The sequence below is a fragment of the Podarcis muralis genome, chromosome 4, assembly GCF_964188315.1.
Source record: "Podarcis muralis chromosome 4, rPodMur119.hap1.1, whole genome shotgun sequence".
Lineage (NCBI taxonomy): Eukaryota > Metazoa > Chordata > Lepidosauria > Squamata > Lacertidae > Podarcis > Podarcis muralis.
The window spans coordinates 365,835-380,472 of NC_135658.1; the positions used below are offsets into that span (position 1 = coordinate 365,835).

At 54.8% G+C, this 14,638-nt stretch overlaps 1 protein-coding gene across 1 annotated transcript; it reads right to left on the reverse strand.

Moving 5' to 3' along the window:
• Positions 1 to 1,040: 1,040 nt before the first annotated feature.
• Positions 1,041 to 14,236, reverse strand: SMPD1 (sphingomyelin phosphodiesterase 1). The gene is made up of 6 exons (XM_028725497.2): positions 13,875 to 14,236; positions 7,597 to 8,360; positions 6,163 to 6,334; positions 5,940 to 6,016; positions 5,491 to 5,636; positions 1,041 to 2,708 (listed from the first exon to the last, which is right to left on the reverse strand). Exons 1-6 carry the CDS (start codon positions 14,082 to 14,084, stop codon positions 2,299 to 2,301), a joined length of 1,779 nt encoding a protein of 592 aa, XP_028581330.2. The 5' UTR covers positions 14,085 to 14,236; the 3' UTR covers positions 1,041 to 2,298.
• Between the last annotated feature and the right edge of the window lie 402 nt (positions 14,237 to 14,638).

Below are 14,638 nucleotides of genomic sequence, written 5' to 3' on the forward strand. Positions count from 1 at the left end.
CCTCCTCCCTTGTGCCAGGCTGAGCAACGGAGGCATGCCCGCATCCCGGGAGCCCCTGCGGTGGGAGTGGCCCCAGCTCCCCCTCCCCGCCTCTGGGGCGCTGCGGTCACTGGTAATTGCACGCTGGCAACTGCAGTCGGTGGGAGCTGGTTTTGGAAACCAGATCTGCATTTGGAAACCAGATGAAAACACAGAGTGTCTTGTCCTCCCCCTTCCTTCCCGGCTGTTGTAAGGATTTTCACGCTTCTAAAAAATCAAATACCTTCAGAGATCCAAACCCAGTCCTTCCGGCAGCTGATTGGTTGCAGCCCTTTGTCATATGCACTTTGAGGAGGGCCTCATAATTAAGGCCAAGACAGTCAAACCTTTGGCTCCCCAACGCTGCAAACCCAGAAGTGGCTGTTCCAGTTTGTGAACTATTTTTGGAAGCCAAATGTCTGATGGGGCTTCCGATTGGCTGCAGGAGCTTCCTGCAGCCAATCGGAAGCTGTGCTTTGATTTTCAAACATTTTGGAAATTGAAGAGACTTCCAGAACGGATTCCGTTCGGCTTCCAAGGTACGGCTGTATTCCAAATTAGTGAGGAATAAATCACAAATCATGCAGGAGATGGAGGTTCGTCCGTGGCAAGGACACTCTCGCGACAGGTCGCATCTGATCTGCCTTTCAAATGGGCAGATACGGGCTCAAGTGACGCTGCAGAGTGCAGGGAACTCCCCAGAACCCCCTGAGGAGCATTGCCAGGAATTTTACCCCATAAATCCTGGCTTTCTCCTGCCCCGGAGGGCATTAGAGCTCGACCATCACGGATCGTGACGTCAGCCGGAAGCCCGAAAGGCTAGAATTTGTGGATATCCAAGGGGGCAGAATGTTGGAAGGTGAAATCAACCAACCAAGATGGCTTTGAAAGAGGATTTGGCGACTTCACGGCGGACGAGGGGGTCCACTGGCCGGAACATGGCGTGTCTTCAGGAGTGACCGGACGGGGAGGGTGGGGGGTCGCCATTCCTGGTGGGAAAAGACGCAGACTGGAGCCAGGCGAGAGATGCGGCAGAGCCAGAAATAATTTATTGCACAGGTGGGTGGGGTGAATATAAATAGGGGGAAGCCCCCAACCCAGTCGGAAGACGAGGAGACGGTCACGAGTGCGGGTTTCCTGCGTATGAGGAAGGGCCAAAGCTCAGCGGCCGAGAATCTGCTTTGCGTAAAGAGGGTCCCGGGTTCAAGTCCTGCTGGCGGCATGTCCAGGTGTGGCTGGGTGAGGCTTCCTGCCCGAAATCCACGCTGGGGGTGTTGCTGCTGCCAGTGCGTGTCGGCATTGAGGGCTAGAGGGAGCAAGGGTCTGACTCTGCTTAAGGCGGTTCTGGGGGTCCTGTGTGAGATGCTCCCCCAAGGCTGGGCCATGAAGGGGGTCAGGAGGAAAGGAGCGGGGGGGGGGGCTCAAAGAGGCATCCAAGGCAACAGCGAGGAGGGGGGTGGGAGGAATCTGGGATGTCTTTGGAGGAGCGGTTCCTGAGAGTGCCCCCCCAGCAAGCAACTTGTGGGAGGCTGGAGGGGTGACCCATCGCCCCCAAACAGGCAGCGCAGCCCATCCTCCAGGTCTGTGGGCTGCGGACAAACTCTGTGCTTAGAGAATTAGTGGAGGGTGCTGGGAGCTGTAGCTCTGGTGGGGGCGAACTACAGTTCCCAGAGTTCTTTGAGGGGGGGCTCATGTGCTTTAAGTGTAAAGTGTGGGGGAGTCTGGGGGTAGCAGCCACCGCTCTCCTCCCTGACTGCAGGCCTTTCATTTTGGCCTCAGCCCCCTCTGATACTTGCTGAAGAGAGACGGGGGAAGACGGGGTTCAGCTAGAAGACCACAGGGGGTCCCTTCCAACTCTACAATTCTGTGATCCTCCCTGCAATGCAGACTCGGGTGGCCCCAAGCCAACCCAGCTGCAGCAGCAGGATGGGGGGGGGGGCTAACAAGGCAAAGCAAGAGCGTCGGAGGGGGAGAAGACCCCCCCAATTTCCTTCATGTAAATCAGTTCCTTCCAGCAGGGAGGCAGCTCCAGTGTTTGAAAGGGGGCGGGTTCTCAGTCCAGGCCACTCCCCCCCCCAAATACTTGCATGGGGGGCTGGAGAGTCCAGGGCAAAGTCCAGAAGCACCCTGGGGGTCATCTAACCCAACCCCCTGCCAGGCAGGAGTCCCTAAGAGGCGGCCCTGATCTGCCGCGGCCCCGATCCTGTTTGACCACGCGACGAACTCCCTTGGAAGGAGGCGGTCTTTCCTGCGGGGCTTCTGGGCAGAGGTGGGGGGCTCCTAGCAGAGCTGGCGCTGCCTCCACCATGCCTGGATCTGGGCGAAGGGCACCTTTTGGGCATGCTCTGGGCAGAGCCTGGGGTCGTCGGCCTTGCCGGTCCGCAGGGCGCAGAGCAGGGCGGTTCTGCAGAGGTCCTGGCAGGGCTTGTGGGGCTGGCGCCCCTTGTGCATCAGGAGCCAGAAGCGCTGGAAGAGGCCCTCGTCCGTCTGCATGCGCCGCACCAGGGCGTCCCAGTCGGCCGGGAAGGTGCTGGCCAAGCCGTAGGCCTGGCGGGCCCCGTAGAGGCGCTGCCACTGGGGTTTCGCACCCGGCACGTTGGCCAGCGTCAGGTTCAGGATGAAGGTCTCGTGGTCCAGGACCTGGAAGGAGCTGCCGGGACGCGGGCCGTCCACCTGGTAGACGCGGTAGCCTGGCAGGGAAAGGGTTACAACAACAACATTGGTTCTCGTCTACAGTAATTTCACAGAACAGGGAAATCTTTCTTCCTACTGTTTGGACAATCAAACACAGATTATTGAATTATAATAATAGAGTCGAAACCGCAAAGTGATAGAGGGAAGTCAATAAATTTATAAGGGCCTCAAACCAGTATGGAGGACTTAGTGTACAAAATATATAAGTATTGGTTTGAACTTCCTGAATAATGTTTGTTATTAAAAAGTATTTATTTATTTTTGTTGCCTTTTGTTGCAGGTTTTTAGTTTTGTCGTTTTGTTTTGGTTTTTTCATCTTTTTTTCTTTTCTTCTTTCTCTCTCTCAATGTTATTCTATTTATCTTGACCTTTAAATATTTCTATTATAAAAAAATTCCTCCCAATAGCACCTTAGAGACCAACCAAGTTTGTTATTGGTATGAGCTTTCGTGTGCATGCACACTTCTTCAGATACACTCTAAGGTGCTACTGGAAGGAATTTTTTAACTTTGTTTTGACTACAGCAGACCAACATGGCTACCTACCTGTAGCTATTTCTATTATGTAATTTGTAACACTTATTTTTATTTTAGACTATGTAATTTAGGGATTTTTTTTAGTATTCTTTTGTTGTAAATTTTGAAAATGTAAGAAAGGTTTTTTTTTTTGTTTTTTTTAATGAAAGGGGCTGTGGCAGCAGCATTCTGGACACCCCCCCTAGAAAAGCAAAGGGGGGCCCCCAGGCCTCCAACCGCAACTGCCAGCAAGCATCTCTCAGACGGTGGGCCGGGAGTTCTGGAAATAATCCCAATGTGTTTCTGCCAACCAATTTCAGATAGCCTAAAAGGAGGGACTAGTCTTGCATTTAGCATTCACTCTGGAAGGGTCCACTCGATTCTGGCCAAATTCAGTTGAATATTATTGTATTTGACATTTGTTTCTTGTGCTGATGTACTAAAATTACCGTTACTCTTTAAGGATGCCTCATATCAATGATTAAAGGCGGGGAGTTTGAGGGTTTTATGGTCATTTTTTGGGAGGAAGGGGTGCGATTGATGTAGATTTTGCTTTAGGAGGCTTAGTTTGGTCAGAATCGAGTCCACGATTCCAGGGTTAATGCTAAATACTTTCCTCCCGGTCAATGAGCTACCAGAACTGCTAGAGGGCCTTGAAAAGGTGTTTTTGGGTTTCGATATAAGGTATGGTTTCGATATAAGGTATGGATGGCACTCTTATTTATGGCGGGACAAGGGAAAGGTCCACAAAGGATTCTCTAATCATGTTATTAGAGGATCACTGTTGGAAGTATGGGAGAGAAATAAAAAGTTATTGGAAAGAAATACCCCATGGTGGTTATCACCAATCGATATTCTAACAGTAAAGAAAACCAATATCGAAGGGAAAAGATGGACATACGAAGATCTGTTAGTAAAAACAGAAAACGGATGGAAGATCAGACCATACGAAGAGATAAAGAACAAACTCACAGGTTGGATCCAATACCATCAAATAAATGCTATGTGGACCGAAGACAAAAAGAATGGGATGAGTGAAAAAAAAATCTAGATTCCAGATAGAAATACTAGAAAACGAGACAAAACTCCTATCAAAAATGTACAGTCAGCTATTGGAATGGGACACCATAGATGAAGAAGTAACAGATGTAATGGTGAAATGGGCGATAGACTTTGGATATAATATAGAGTTTGAAAAGTGGAAGAAACTTTGGAATATAGGTATGAAGTTCTTGTACAACACTTAGAGAAAATATGTATAAAATGATGTACAGGTGGCATATCACACCTGTTAGATTAGGAAAAATGTACAAGAATGTAGACAAATCATGTTGGAAATGCAAAATTAAGGCGGGTAATTACTATCATGTGTGGTGGTCCTGTGAGGTGATTAAAAAATTTTGGGAATCCATATACAATGAACTAAAAAAGATATTTAAATACACCTTTAAAAAGAGACCAGAGGCCTTCCTTTTGGGGATAGTTGGAGAAGAAATTAGAAAGGAAGACCAAACACTTTTCCAATATGCTACAGGAGCCGCTAGAACACTCATAGCACAAAACTGGAAAACATCGAAAATCCCAACTATAAGGGAGTGGCAATCCAAATTGTTTGATTATATAGAATTGGCAGAAATGACACAGAAAATAAGAAACCAAAAGACTACAAAGTTTAATGATGATTGGAATAAATTTATGTCATATATTGAACTAGAGGTTAAAAACTTAAAAATCACAGTAGGCTAGAAATTACGCCTGTGACGCAAAGAGATTTAAGAAAACGAAACTGCGGACTACAATATTTTGTATCATACTCCGAAACCAGAGATGAAGGGAAGTCATTTATTGTAAGTTTAATTTGTCAGTGTTTTTTGTTATGAAATTTCTTTTTTTCTTTTCTTTTTTCTGGTATGTTTTTCTTTTTTCTCTGTTGTTTGAATGTTTGTGTAATGAATTGAAATAAATAAATAAATAAATAAATAAATAAATGTGTTTTTTGGGGGGCGGTTTCAGACTCATCTACTATCTGAAATCCAAAGGGGGGTCAGATGTGACCCCCCACCCCACCCCAGCTCTCTTACCCCACTAGGAGGGTCAGGACAGTTTTATGAGTCCTTCTTGGGTGAACTGTGGAACTCCCTGCCACAAGAGCAAGTGATTTCCACAACTCAAACTGCTTTTGGAGAGGATTGGGCACTGATGCGGATGGGGGCGCCCATTTTATCCCTGGTCAGCCCTGGGCGCAGGATCCCCCCCAACTTACCTGGGTTGAGGTTGACGTAGGTGGTGACGCTGGGGGCCACGAAGGCGATGCCCACCGGGCGCGAGAGGGTCTCCTCGTCGTAGAACAGCTCAAATTCGTCCAAGTGCGTGTGGCCAAAGAACTGCCCGGCCACCGTGCCCTCAAACCTGGGGGGGGGGCGAGGACAGGGGTAAATGTGGGGCCAGCTGGGATCTCCTCTTCCCAGAACCCACGGCCACAGCCTGGGAAACTGAGGCAGGGCAGGGGGAGGCCAAGGGGAGAATGGGCAGCGGCCTCCTTTCTGGCCCAGCCCTGGGGGGCAAGAGGCAGGAAAGAGCAGGATTAAGGGGGCCAGGGGAGGAGGAAGACGCCCCCAACTGGACTAGATGGCCCTTGGGGTCCCTTCTGACTCCCAGAGTGGTATGGAGAGAGGGCAAGGTGACGGGGGGGGGGGCATGCAAGCGTCTCACCTGCTGATGATGCGGTAATAGTTCCACCCCCAGGAGCGCATGCAGTGCGCCGGGGGGATGTGGCCGATGATGTGGACCTGGGTGGGGGGCAAGAAGAAGAAGTGGGGCTGAGAACCATTCTGGGGGGCTGGGCTGGCACACAGCTGGACCGGGCAGGAAGGAAGGAGTCTGCCCCCCGTCCGCTGGCCGTCCCCGTCCCCCACCCCCTGTGAAGCCCCCTCACCTTCTCGCCTTGCTCCTCCGCCCCCTGCAAAACCCCCACCAGCCACTGCAGCTGCCCGGCCGGGTCCGTGGAGTTGATGAGGAGCCAGAAGTTGGCGTCTGAGCAGAAGTTCATGTTGAGGGAGACGAGGCGCAAGCCGGGCTGCACCAGAAGGGTGTAGAAGCCCCCCAACCTGCGGCAGGGAGGAAAGGGGGGAGAGGCGTCAGGGCACAGGAAGGAAAGGAAGCCCCCAGCCCCTTTGCGCCCCCTCAATCCAGATAAGACGGAGGCCCTGTTGGGGGGGGGGTCCCTAGACCAGGTGGGTGGGAGTCTGCCTGCTCTGGATGGGGTTACACTGCCCCTGAAGGAGTAGGTTCGTAGCTTTGGGGTCCTCCTGGATCCTTTGCTCTCGCTCGAGGCTCAGGTGGCCTCGGTGGTCCGGAGTGTCTTCTATCACCTTAGGCTGGTGGCCCAGCTACGCCCCTCTCTGGACAGGGAGAGCCTAACTGCTGTTGTCTATGCTCTGGTAACCTCAAGGGAAAGGGTAAAGGGACCCCTGACCATTAAGACCAGTCGCGGACGACTCTGGGGTTGCGGCGCTCATCTCATCTTGGTTGGATTTTATATGTTGTGGTCTTGTTGCGAACCACCCTGAGACCTCTGGGTATAGGGCGGTGTATAAATTGAAAAAATATTATTATTATTATTCCGTATTTTTCGCTCCATAAGACGCACCTGACCATAAGATGCACCTAGTTTTTTAGAGGAGGAAAACAAGAAAAAATATATTCTGAACAAAACAGTGGATGTATGATTTTCATGCTGTGGCCACAGACATGTGATCTGATGGTAAAAATCCTGAGGATCCATGGGCTTTTACCTCCCCCCCCCCCAGCCTCCACTAGAGTCCCTTATCTCTCTTCCAATCCCACCGATCAGCTGTTTCCTTTCAACACTCCCTTCCCTCTTGTTTGCCTTAATGTCTTTTCCTTAGCTGGAGCAGTTTTTTGCTCCTCCTTTTCTTCTAATTTCTCTCCTTATTGCTTTAGTCTTCCTGTTTCCCCCCTTTGCAAGTTTGCTGTCTTTCCCTCCCCCCTCCCAGGCAGCCTTCTTTATCTCTAGCATCCCTTATCTCTCTCCCCATTGGCAAACGATCAGCAGCTTTGTTTCAACACCCACTTCCCTCTCCCCCCCAAAAAAAAGCATGATCTGCTTTTCACCCCTGGGCAATTCGGCTCCAGGGAGCACGCATTTGCTCCATAAGACGCACAGACATTTCTCCTTAGTTTTTAGGAAGAAAAAGGTGCGTCTTATGGAGCGAAAAATACGGTAATAATAATAATTCCACTCTCACTGAGCCTGACACGTAGAAGTGTGGGACCCCCAAGGACTCTCTGGCTGGGATCCCTATGAAATGTGCAATGCCCCCCTCCAGAGCAGGACCCCCCCGCCTACCTGAGGGTCCCCAGGGCATGGGGGGGCAGCCAGGGGCGCCAGGCTTCGGCCATGGCCTCGTAGAGCCAGGCGGAGGACTGGTTGCCCACCACGAAGGGCGGGGGGAAGGCGTTGACGGGCACGGCCTCGTGGTTGCCCACGGCCGGGTAGACGGGCAGCGGCCCCAGGTGCTTCTGGATGAGGGCCGTGACGGTGCCCAGCGCCCCCAGCTGGTCAGCCCGGCTCTGCTCCCAGATGTTGTGGGCGGGGATGTCGCCCGTCCAGTAGGCCAGGTCAAAGGGGCCGGATCCTGCCAGGTGCTGCAGGAGGCTCTCCAGGGTGTGCAGGGGCAGGTCGCAGCGCCCGTAGGTGCCCCAGAAGCCGGCTCCCGGCCCGCGAGACGGGGAGCCCCCCCGGCAGCACAGGGCGTCCTTGCAGTCGGGGTCGCTGCCGGGGGCGTAGGCCTTGTCCCAGTGCAGATCGGTGAGGAAGAGGATGCGGGTGGAGGGGGCGCCCGGCGGAGGGGGCGCGGGGGGCACGACAGGCGGCTTGGGCGCCCGCGGCAGGGTAACGTTCCAGTCGGAGTAGATGTCCCAGTGGCCGCAGCGGGAGCCCACCAGCAGCCCGCAGATCTCGTCCGGGCGCAGCACCGAGCGCCGCCAGGCCGTCAGGAAGTCGGGCACAAAGAGGCGGATGACGTCCTGGCACACCTGGGGGGTGCCCGCGCGGAGGCGCAGGCAGACGGCCACCCCTGTGCGCTGGATCCAGTCCTGGCTTGACTGTAGCTGCAAGGGAGGGGAGGAGAGAGAGAGGGTCACACCAAGGGAAGGGCGGGGTGGGCTGGATGATGCCCAGGGGGCCCTTCCCACTCCCTGGTTCTGTGGGAGCAGAGCTAGGAACCCAGTCAGACTCCAAGGAACTGGGAGAGAGCAGGGTTCGAATACCCACTCTGACTAGGGGCAGGGGGGATTTGATTTAAATCAAATCAATTTACCGTATTTTTCGCCCTATAGGACGCACCGTCCCATAAGGCGCACCTAGTTTTTTGGGGGGGAAATAAAGGAAAAACATTTTATTTCCCCCCCAGGCGTGGGGCTGGGGCGGGGGAAGCCTGAGCTTCCCCCAACCCCAGCCCCCAGAACAGGCAACTCTCCGCAAGCCGTGGGAGCCGGGCGCTGGGCTCCCGCGCCTTGCGGAGAGCTGTGCGAAGTCTGGAGAGCGAGAGGGGTCGGTGCGCACCGACCCCTCTCGCTCTCCAGGCTTCAGCGAAAGCCTGCATTCGCCCCATAGGACGCACACACATTTCCCCTTCATTTTTGGAGGGGGAAAAAGTGCGTCCAGGGGGTGAAAAATACGGTAAATCACTAGTCAGTAAGACTTGATTTACCATATATTTCTGTGTATAAGATGCCCCCCAGGTATAAGATGCCCCCAATTTTTAGGGACTCCAATTTAAGAAAATAGGGGGGAGACTGCCCTGTGTATAAGATAACCCACAGTTTTTCACATCATTTTAAAGTAAGAAACCCTAGTCTTATACAATACAGTAAATCATTTTTTCACAGAAAGACTCATTCTTGCTGGTATAATCTTCATATTTACAACCAGATAAAGGTCTCATTTTTGGATTTACATATGCAAGTGGGACTGGAAAGAAAGAGTATTTCATTATTGTTATGATTATGGTTTAACTACAGAATTAACTGTGTGGAATTTATGAATTTTGTAATGACTTTCAACGGATCGGTAAGAATAGATGATGGCAATTATGGTTTCTAGCTACAGCTCAGGCTTATTTGTCTTGGAAGGAGATAAAACCAAGAAGTTTGGATATATGCCTGGTACAAATGGCGGAGAGCCAGATTTCCTCCCGCTTGGGGTGTGTCGCAGTGGAAAGCGACAGGCGTGAGAAAGTGAAAGTGAATTGCCACAGACAGACTGTCGAAGAACAAAGAGAAACACAGAAAATAAACATCCACACAGAAACAGACTCAGAGGCTGTTAAAAATAAACGAAGGATCTACATCGGAATGTCTTATTGGAACTACCTGGACTAATTAAGGGAAGCAGCACAAACGTGAGATCACTGGGAGATCATCACTCCCCGAAAATGGAAAACTTAATAAATATTATTACAGTCATACCTCGGGTTACAGACGCTTCAGGTTGCGTTTTTTCAGGTTACGGACAGCCGGAACCCGGAAGAACCGGAATGGGTTACTTCCGGGTTTCGGCAGTCATGCATGTGCAGAAGCGCCAAATCGCAACCCGCGCAGGCGCAGACGTGGGTTGCAAACACTGCAGGTTGCGAATGTGCATCCTGCACAGATCACGTTCGCAACCCAAAACAAAACGGAGGATCTCCTCCAAGTCCACCTTCCGGAGTTCTTTTCTGCTTCTCCAGAGAGCAAGAGATCCCAAAGCGCCGGATTAAAAGATCAGGACTCAATATTTGGAAGAGCTTTGTGGCCCTAAGAGGGGCTTTAAGGGGGTGGGCGCTCCTTCCTGGGAGGTTTCTAAGCAGAGCTTGCATGTCCACCTGCCCAGGATCCTTGAGTGGCGATTCCTGCCTTGCGGGGGGCTGGACTGGATGACCCCTGGGAGTCCCTGCTCCCAATCTAGGACTTTCTGTTCTTACTCTCTGCCAGGCAGCAGAGAGCTGACTCCCTGTGGCTGCCAGGCTCCCCTGAAGGCCCATCAGGATCACGGCCGAGGCCCCGATCCAGCTTCGTCGTGGAGGTGCTGCAGCCGCCCAGCAAGTGAGGAAGGAGCTGGAGGCCATTGGGCCTCCCTGTCCAGCCCCTGCCTCCTCGTTTTATGGTGCTTTTAATTCTGTTGGGAATTAAAAGACAAGAGTGGCTGGGGAAACCCAACCAGATGGGCAGGGGATAAATAAACAACTACCGTATTTTTTGCTCTATAAGACTCACTTTTTCCCTCCAAAAAAGTAAGGGGGAATGTGTGTGCGTCTTATAGAGCGAATGCAGGCTGCGCAGCTATCCCAGAAGCCAGAACAGCAAGAGGGATTGCTGCTTTCGCTGCGCAGCGATCCCTCTTGTTGTCCTGGCTTCTGAGATTCAGAATATTTTTCCCCCCTTGTTTTCCTCCTCCAAAAATAAGGTGCATCTTGTGGTCTGGTGCGTCTTATAGAGCGAAAAATACAGTAATCATCATCATCATCATTATCACCATCATCATCTCAGGGCCAGGAGGCAAGGACGAGGTCAGGGCCACGGCTTGGCAGGGAGGGGCGGGAGGAACAGGGCAGCCTCCGAATGGGAAGCGGTTGCCACACGCATGCAAATGCCACCTCTGCAGATAATCGCAGGGTGCAGGAAATTAAATGCATAATCCGATAATTGAGGGGTGGCGGAAAAGCGCCCCAACCTGTGTTTCCTGTTTCAGGCAGGCAGGGGTCTCCTGTGCCCCACAGCACCCCCATCATCCCTTTGAGGGCACTGCTCAACACCCCCTCCCCCCATTTGCCAAGGGAGCAAATCGCCCTGGCCAGGGATCTCTGTGCCAGGCAGTATCCCGTGACCAGAGGAAGGCTGGGATTAACAGGCAAAGAGAGGCCCCGCTCTGGAAGGGCCCCCGGCACCCTCCCTCTCTTGCGGGGAGGGGGGGGAGAGGCAGAGAAATGTCCAGCAGCAAGGATAGCAAAATGGGCCAAACTGAGGCCCCCCCTCCAACTCCAGCAGTGGGAGGCAGAAGCTTCTCCTGCGCCAGGAAAGGAGGAGCTGGACAGAAAGGGGAGAGTCAAGAGGCTCTTACCTCTTGGCTGAAGAAAGAAAGAAAGAAAGAAAGAAAGAAAGAAAGAAAGAAAGAAAGAAAGAAAGAAAGAAAGAAAGAAAGAAAGAAAAAAGAAAAAAAAGAAAAAAAAAGAAAAAAAGAAAAGAAAAGAAAAGAAAAGAAAAGAAAAGAAAAGAAAAGAAAAGAAGGAAGGAAGGAGGTTCTTTGTCAGAGGCTCTGAAAACACACCTCATTCCGAAAGAGGAAGTCACAGAATTGTGGAATCGAGAGGGAACCCCAAAGGTCCTCTAGTCCAACCCAACGCGGGGATCTCAGATAAAGCATCTTGGACAGACAGCCCCCCCCAAGCTCTGCTTAAGAACCTCCAAAGAATATGAGCCCCCCCCCCTTACTCTGACCCTCAGGAAATTTTTCCTGACGCTTAGTCAGAATCTCCTTGTCATGTGAGTTTCCTGGACGGAGTCCTGCCCTCGGGAGCAGCAGAAAACTGGCTGGCTCCCCCTTCCCCGTGACAGCCCTAGAGATATTTGGAGACCCTCCAGAGGTCTGAAGAGAAGGCCCATGTTTGCTCTGGCACAAGTCGTCCCATCCCCCAGGCTGTTTTGCCACCCAGGCCCAGAAAGGACTCCCCCCCCACCCCAGAGGGACTTGCCCAACCTGCTTCCCCTCTGGCTTGGCGGAAGGAGGGGGGTGCAGCTGGCAAACCGCATTGCCCCACTGGGGCCAGGCCCTGGGGGGCAGGTGGGGCAGAGGGAGACAGCCAGGCACCCAGAGCAGCAGGGAAACCAGGCAGCCAGGGCCACACAGGGGAGGAACTGCTTCATGGAAAAGTCTAATGACACCAGGAGCCAGAAGCTGCCGCCCAGAGCCAAGGTAGCTGGGCCTCTGCCCAAGTCGCTCAGCTGCCAGAAGAGCTGCACATCTGGAAGGAAGAGGTGGGGAGGGGCTGGTAGGGCTGGCGCCTTCACACTCCACCTGCTACGGACCTCTGGCATTGCTTTACGCAGCTTCTGCCCACCAGGTGCCCTCTGCCAGGTGCGTTGGGGCTGCTGGGAGGCGCCACCCACAGCTTCTGGAATGGGGGGCACCAGGTGGGCAGAGGCTGGTCTAAGGGACTGGGCAATTCTCATACTTTATGGGGGGGGGGTCAATTCTTTGATTCTGTAAGTTGGCACCACAATTCTTCCCCTCTCCATCCTATCCGCACAACATCCTTGCAAGGTCGGGCCAAGAGATGGTGACTGGCCCAAAGTCACTCCCTGAAGGGGGATTGGAGCCCTGGCTTCCAAGCCCAGCACTCCAACCACTACACCACACTTCCTCCCCAGAGCAGCCAGCAAGGCAGTCAGCTGACTCACCTGGGGGGGGCACTCCGGGGTGCTGTGGCTGAGAGTGACTTTGCCAGGGATCCCGTTGCATCTGTGGGGTCTGGGTGGCGGGAGCAGCCTAGACTGCGCTGGGCTCAGCGGGCAGCTGCTGCCCCCCAAGCCAGTCTCTGGCAGAAGCAGGGGCCGTGGCCTGGAGTTCAGAACTTGTCCAATTTGCATTGAATGGATTTAGCTGCATTGCAGGGGGGTGGGCTAGATGACCCAAGGGTCCCTTCAGGCGACAATTTGACGATGGCTTAAAATCTCGCTTGGAGGGGCGGGTGCTGGCAGCCTGTCCCTGACCCCTTTAGGGCAGCACAGGAGGGAAGGGCTCCCTCCTCTGCCCCCCCCCCCCGTGCTCCACAAGACAGAGGGATTCCTTCGCTTTTGATACCTGCATTGCAGGGGGTTAGGCTAGAGGACCTTTGAGGGTCCCTCCCAACTTTACAAATCTAGATTGGGAAGATTCCCCACAGGACTCCCTTCTCTTGGGGGGGGGGGGGGTCCCAGAAGGGACAGAAGGAAATTCTTCGGGAAGAAGAAGAGCAAGGAAGGGCAGGGAGGACAGGGCGGATTCCGGCTTCTCGCAGGGATCTGTGAAGCCCTAGGGCAGCCTTGACCCACCCTGAGCCCCTGGTCACGGGGCAGAGAACTGTTTTGCAAAGGGAAGGTCCAAAGGTTGTCCTGGGCCAGCAGCCTCTTCAGACGCGGGTGCAAAACATCTCCTGCCTGTGTGAGGGGGGGGGGGGGAGCAGCTGCCGGCCAGGGAGGGCAGTCCTAGCTAGATAATAAGGCTCCGGCGAGTGGCAGCTTCTGGAGCTGCCCCCTTCATTTGGGGTTTCCCTCGGGAGCCACCCTCTGCCCCAGCTTGTAGCGTTGGACGGGTCCCCGCGAGGCCATCCAGCCCAACCCCGCGCAATGCCGACTGTCTCCCCCGGCGCCTTCAAAGCGGCCATGCCGGGACCGCGGCGCCACTCGGGTCGCTTTCCTGGCATCCTGTCAGCTGATTCGTGCTGGGAAGCAGAAGCCGCAGGTTGCGGTCGGAAGGGGCGTCCGGGGGGGGGCGCTTGTCCTTTTGGGGGGCGGGGAGAGTGAAGGACGTCGCCCGAGCGGCCCGCCCCGTCCGAGCCTCGCTGCCCCCCCCCCCGGGCCCCCATCCCGCGCCCCCCGGAGACCCACCTGCACGCCCACGTCGAGGGCCAGGAAGAGCGCCTTGCAGGCGGGGCAGCTGAGGTTCCTCCAGCCGAAGCGGACGCCGGACTCGGGGAGAAGCTCCGCCAGCGCCGCCGCGTCCTCGGAGCCGCCGGCCCCGGTGGCCCACGGCCCGGCCAGCGCCCCGCAAAGCAGCGCTCCCCAAAGCAGCGCCCGCGCCCCCGCCGACCCCCCCATGTCTCCCTTGCCCGACAGCAGCCCCGTCGCCCGGGAAGAAGCCTCACTCACGGCTCCCTTGCTCGCGGCTCCGAGCTGCGTTTCCTTCCTGCTCGGCTGCGGGCGGAGGCGAGGGGCGGGCCGGGGAGGGGCGTCGGCGGGCCGGAGAAGCGCCCCCACCCACCCGTCGGCCGGCTGGCCGGCTGGCCTCCCTTCCTGCCTCCTTCCCGGCTCTTCTTCTGCGCGCCCGGAGCCAGCCAGGGAGCCGGGCGCGCGCGGCGGTGCGGGGGCTCCGAGGGGGCGTCCGGGGTTGGGGGGCTTCCCGGTTTCCCCGCGCTCAGCCTCCTTGCTCCGCGGCGATCAGAGCGCAGCTGCCTCTTCCGGCCCGGCTCCAAGATGGCCGGCCCGGCGTCGGCGCCCTGCGCGGCCCGAGCCGGGGGGGGGGGGCAGGAGCCGCGGCTGCGCCCCCCAAGACGCGCGCGATTCAGGGATCGGGGCCGGGGCGGCGTCGGAGCGGACTGAGCCTCCTGGCCGCGCGCAGTCTATCTGGACAGGGAGCCGAGGGGGCTTCGGAC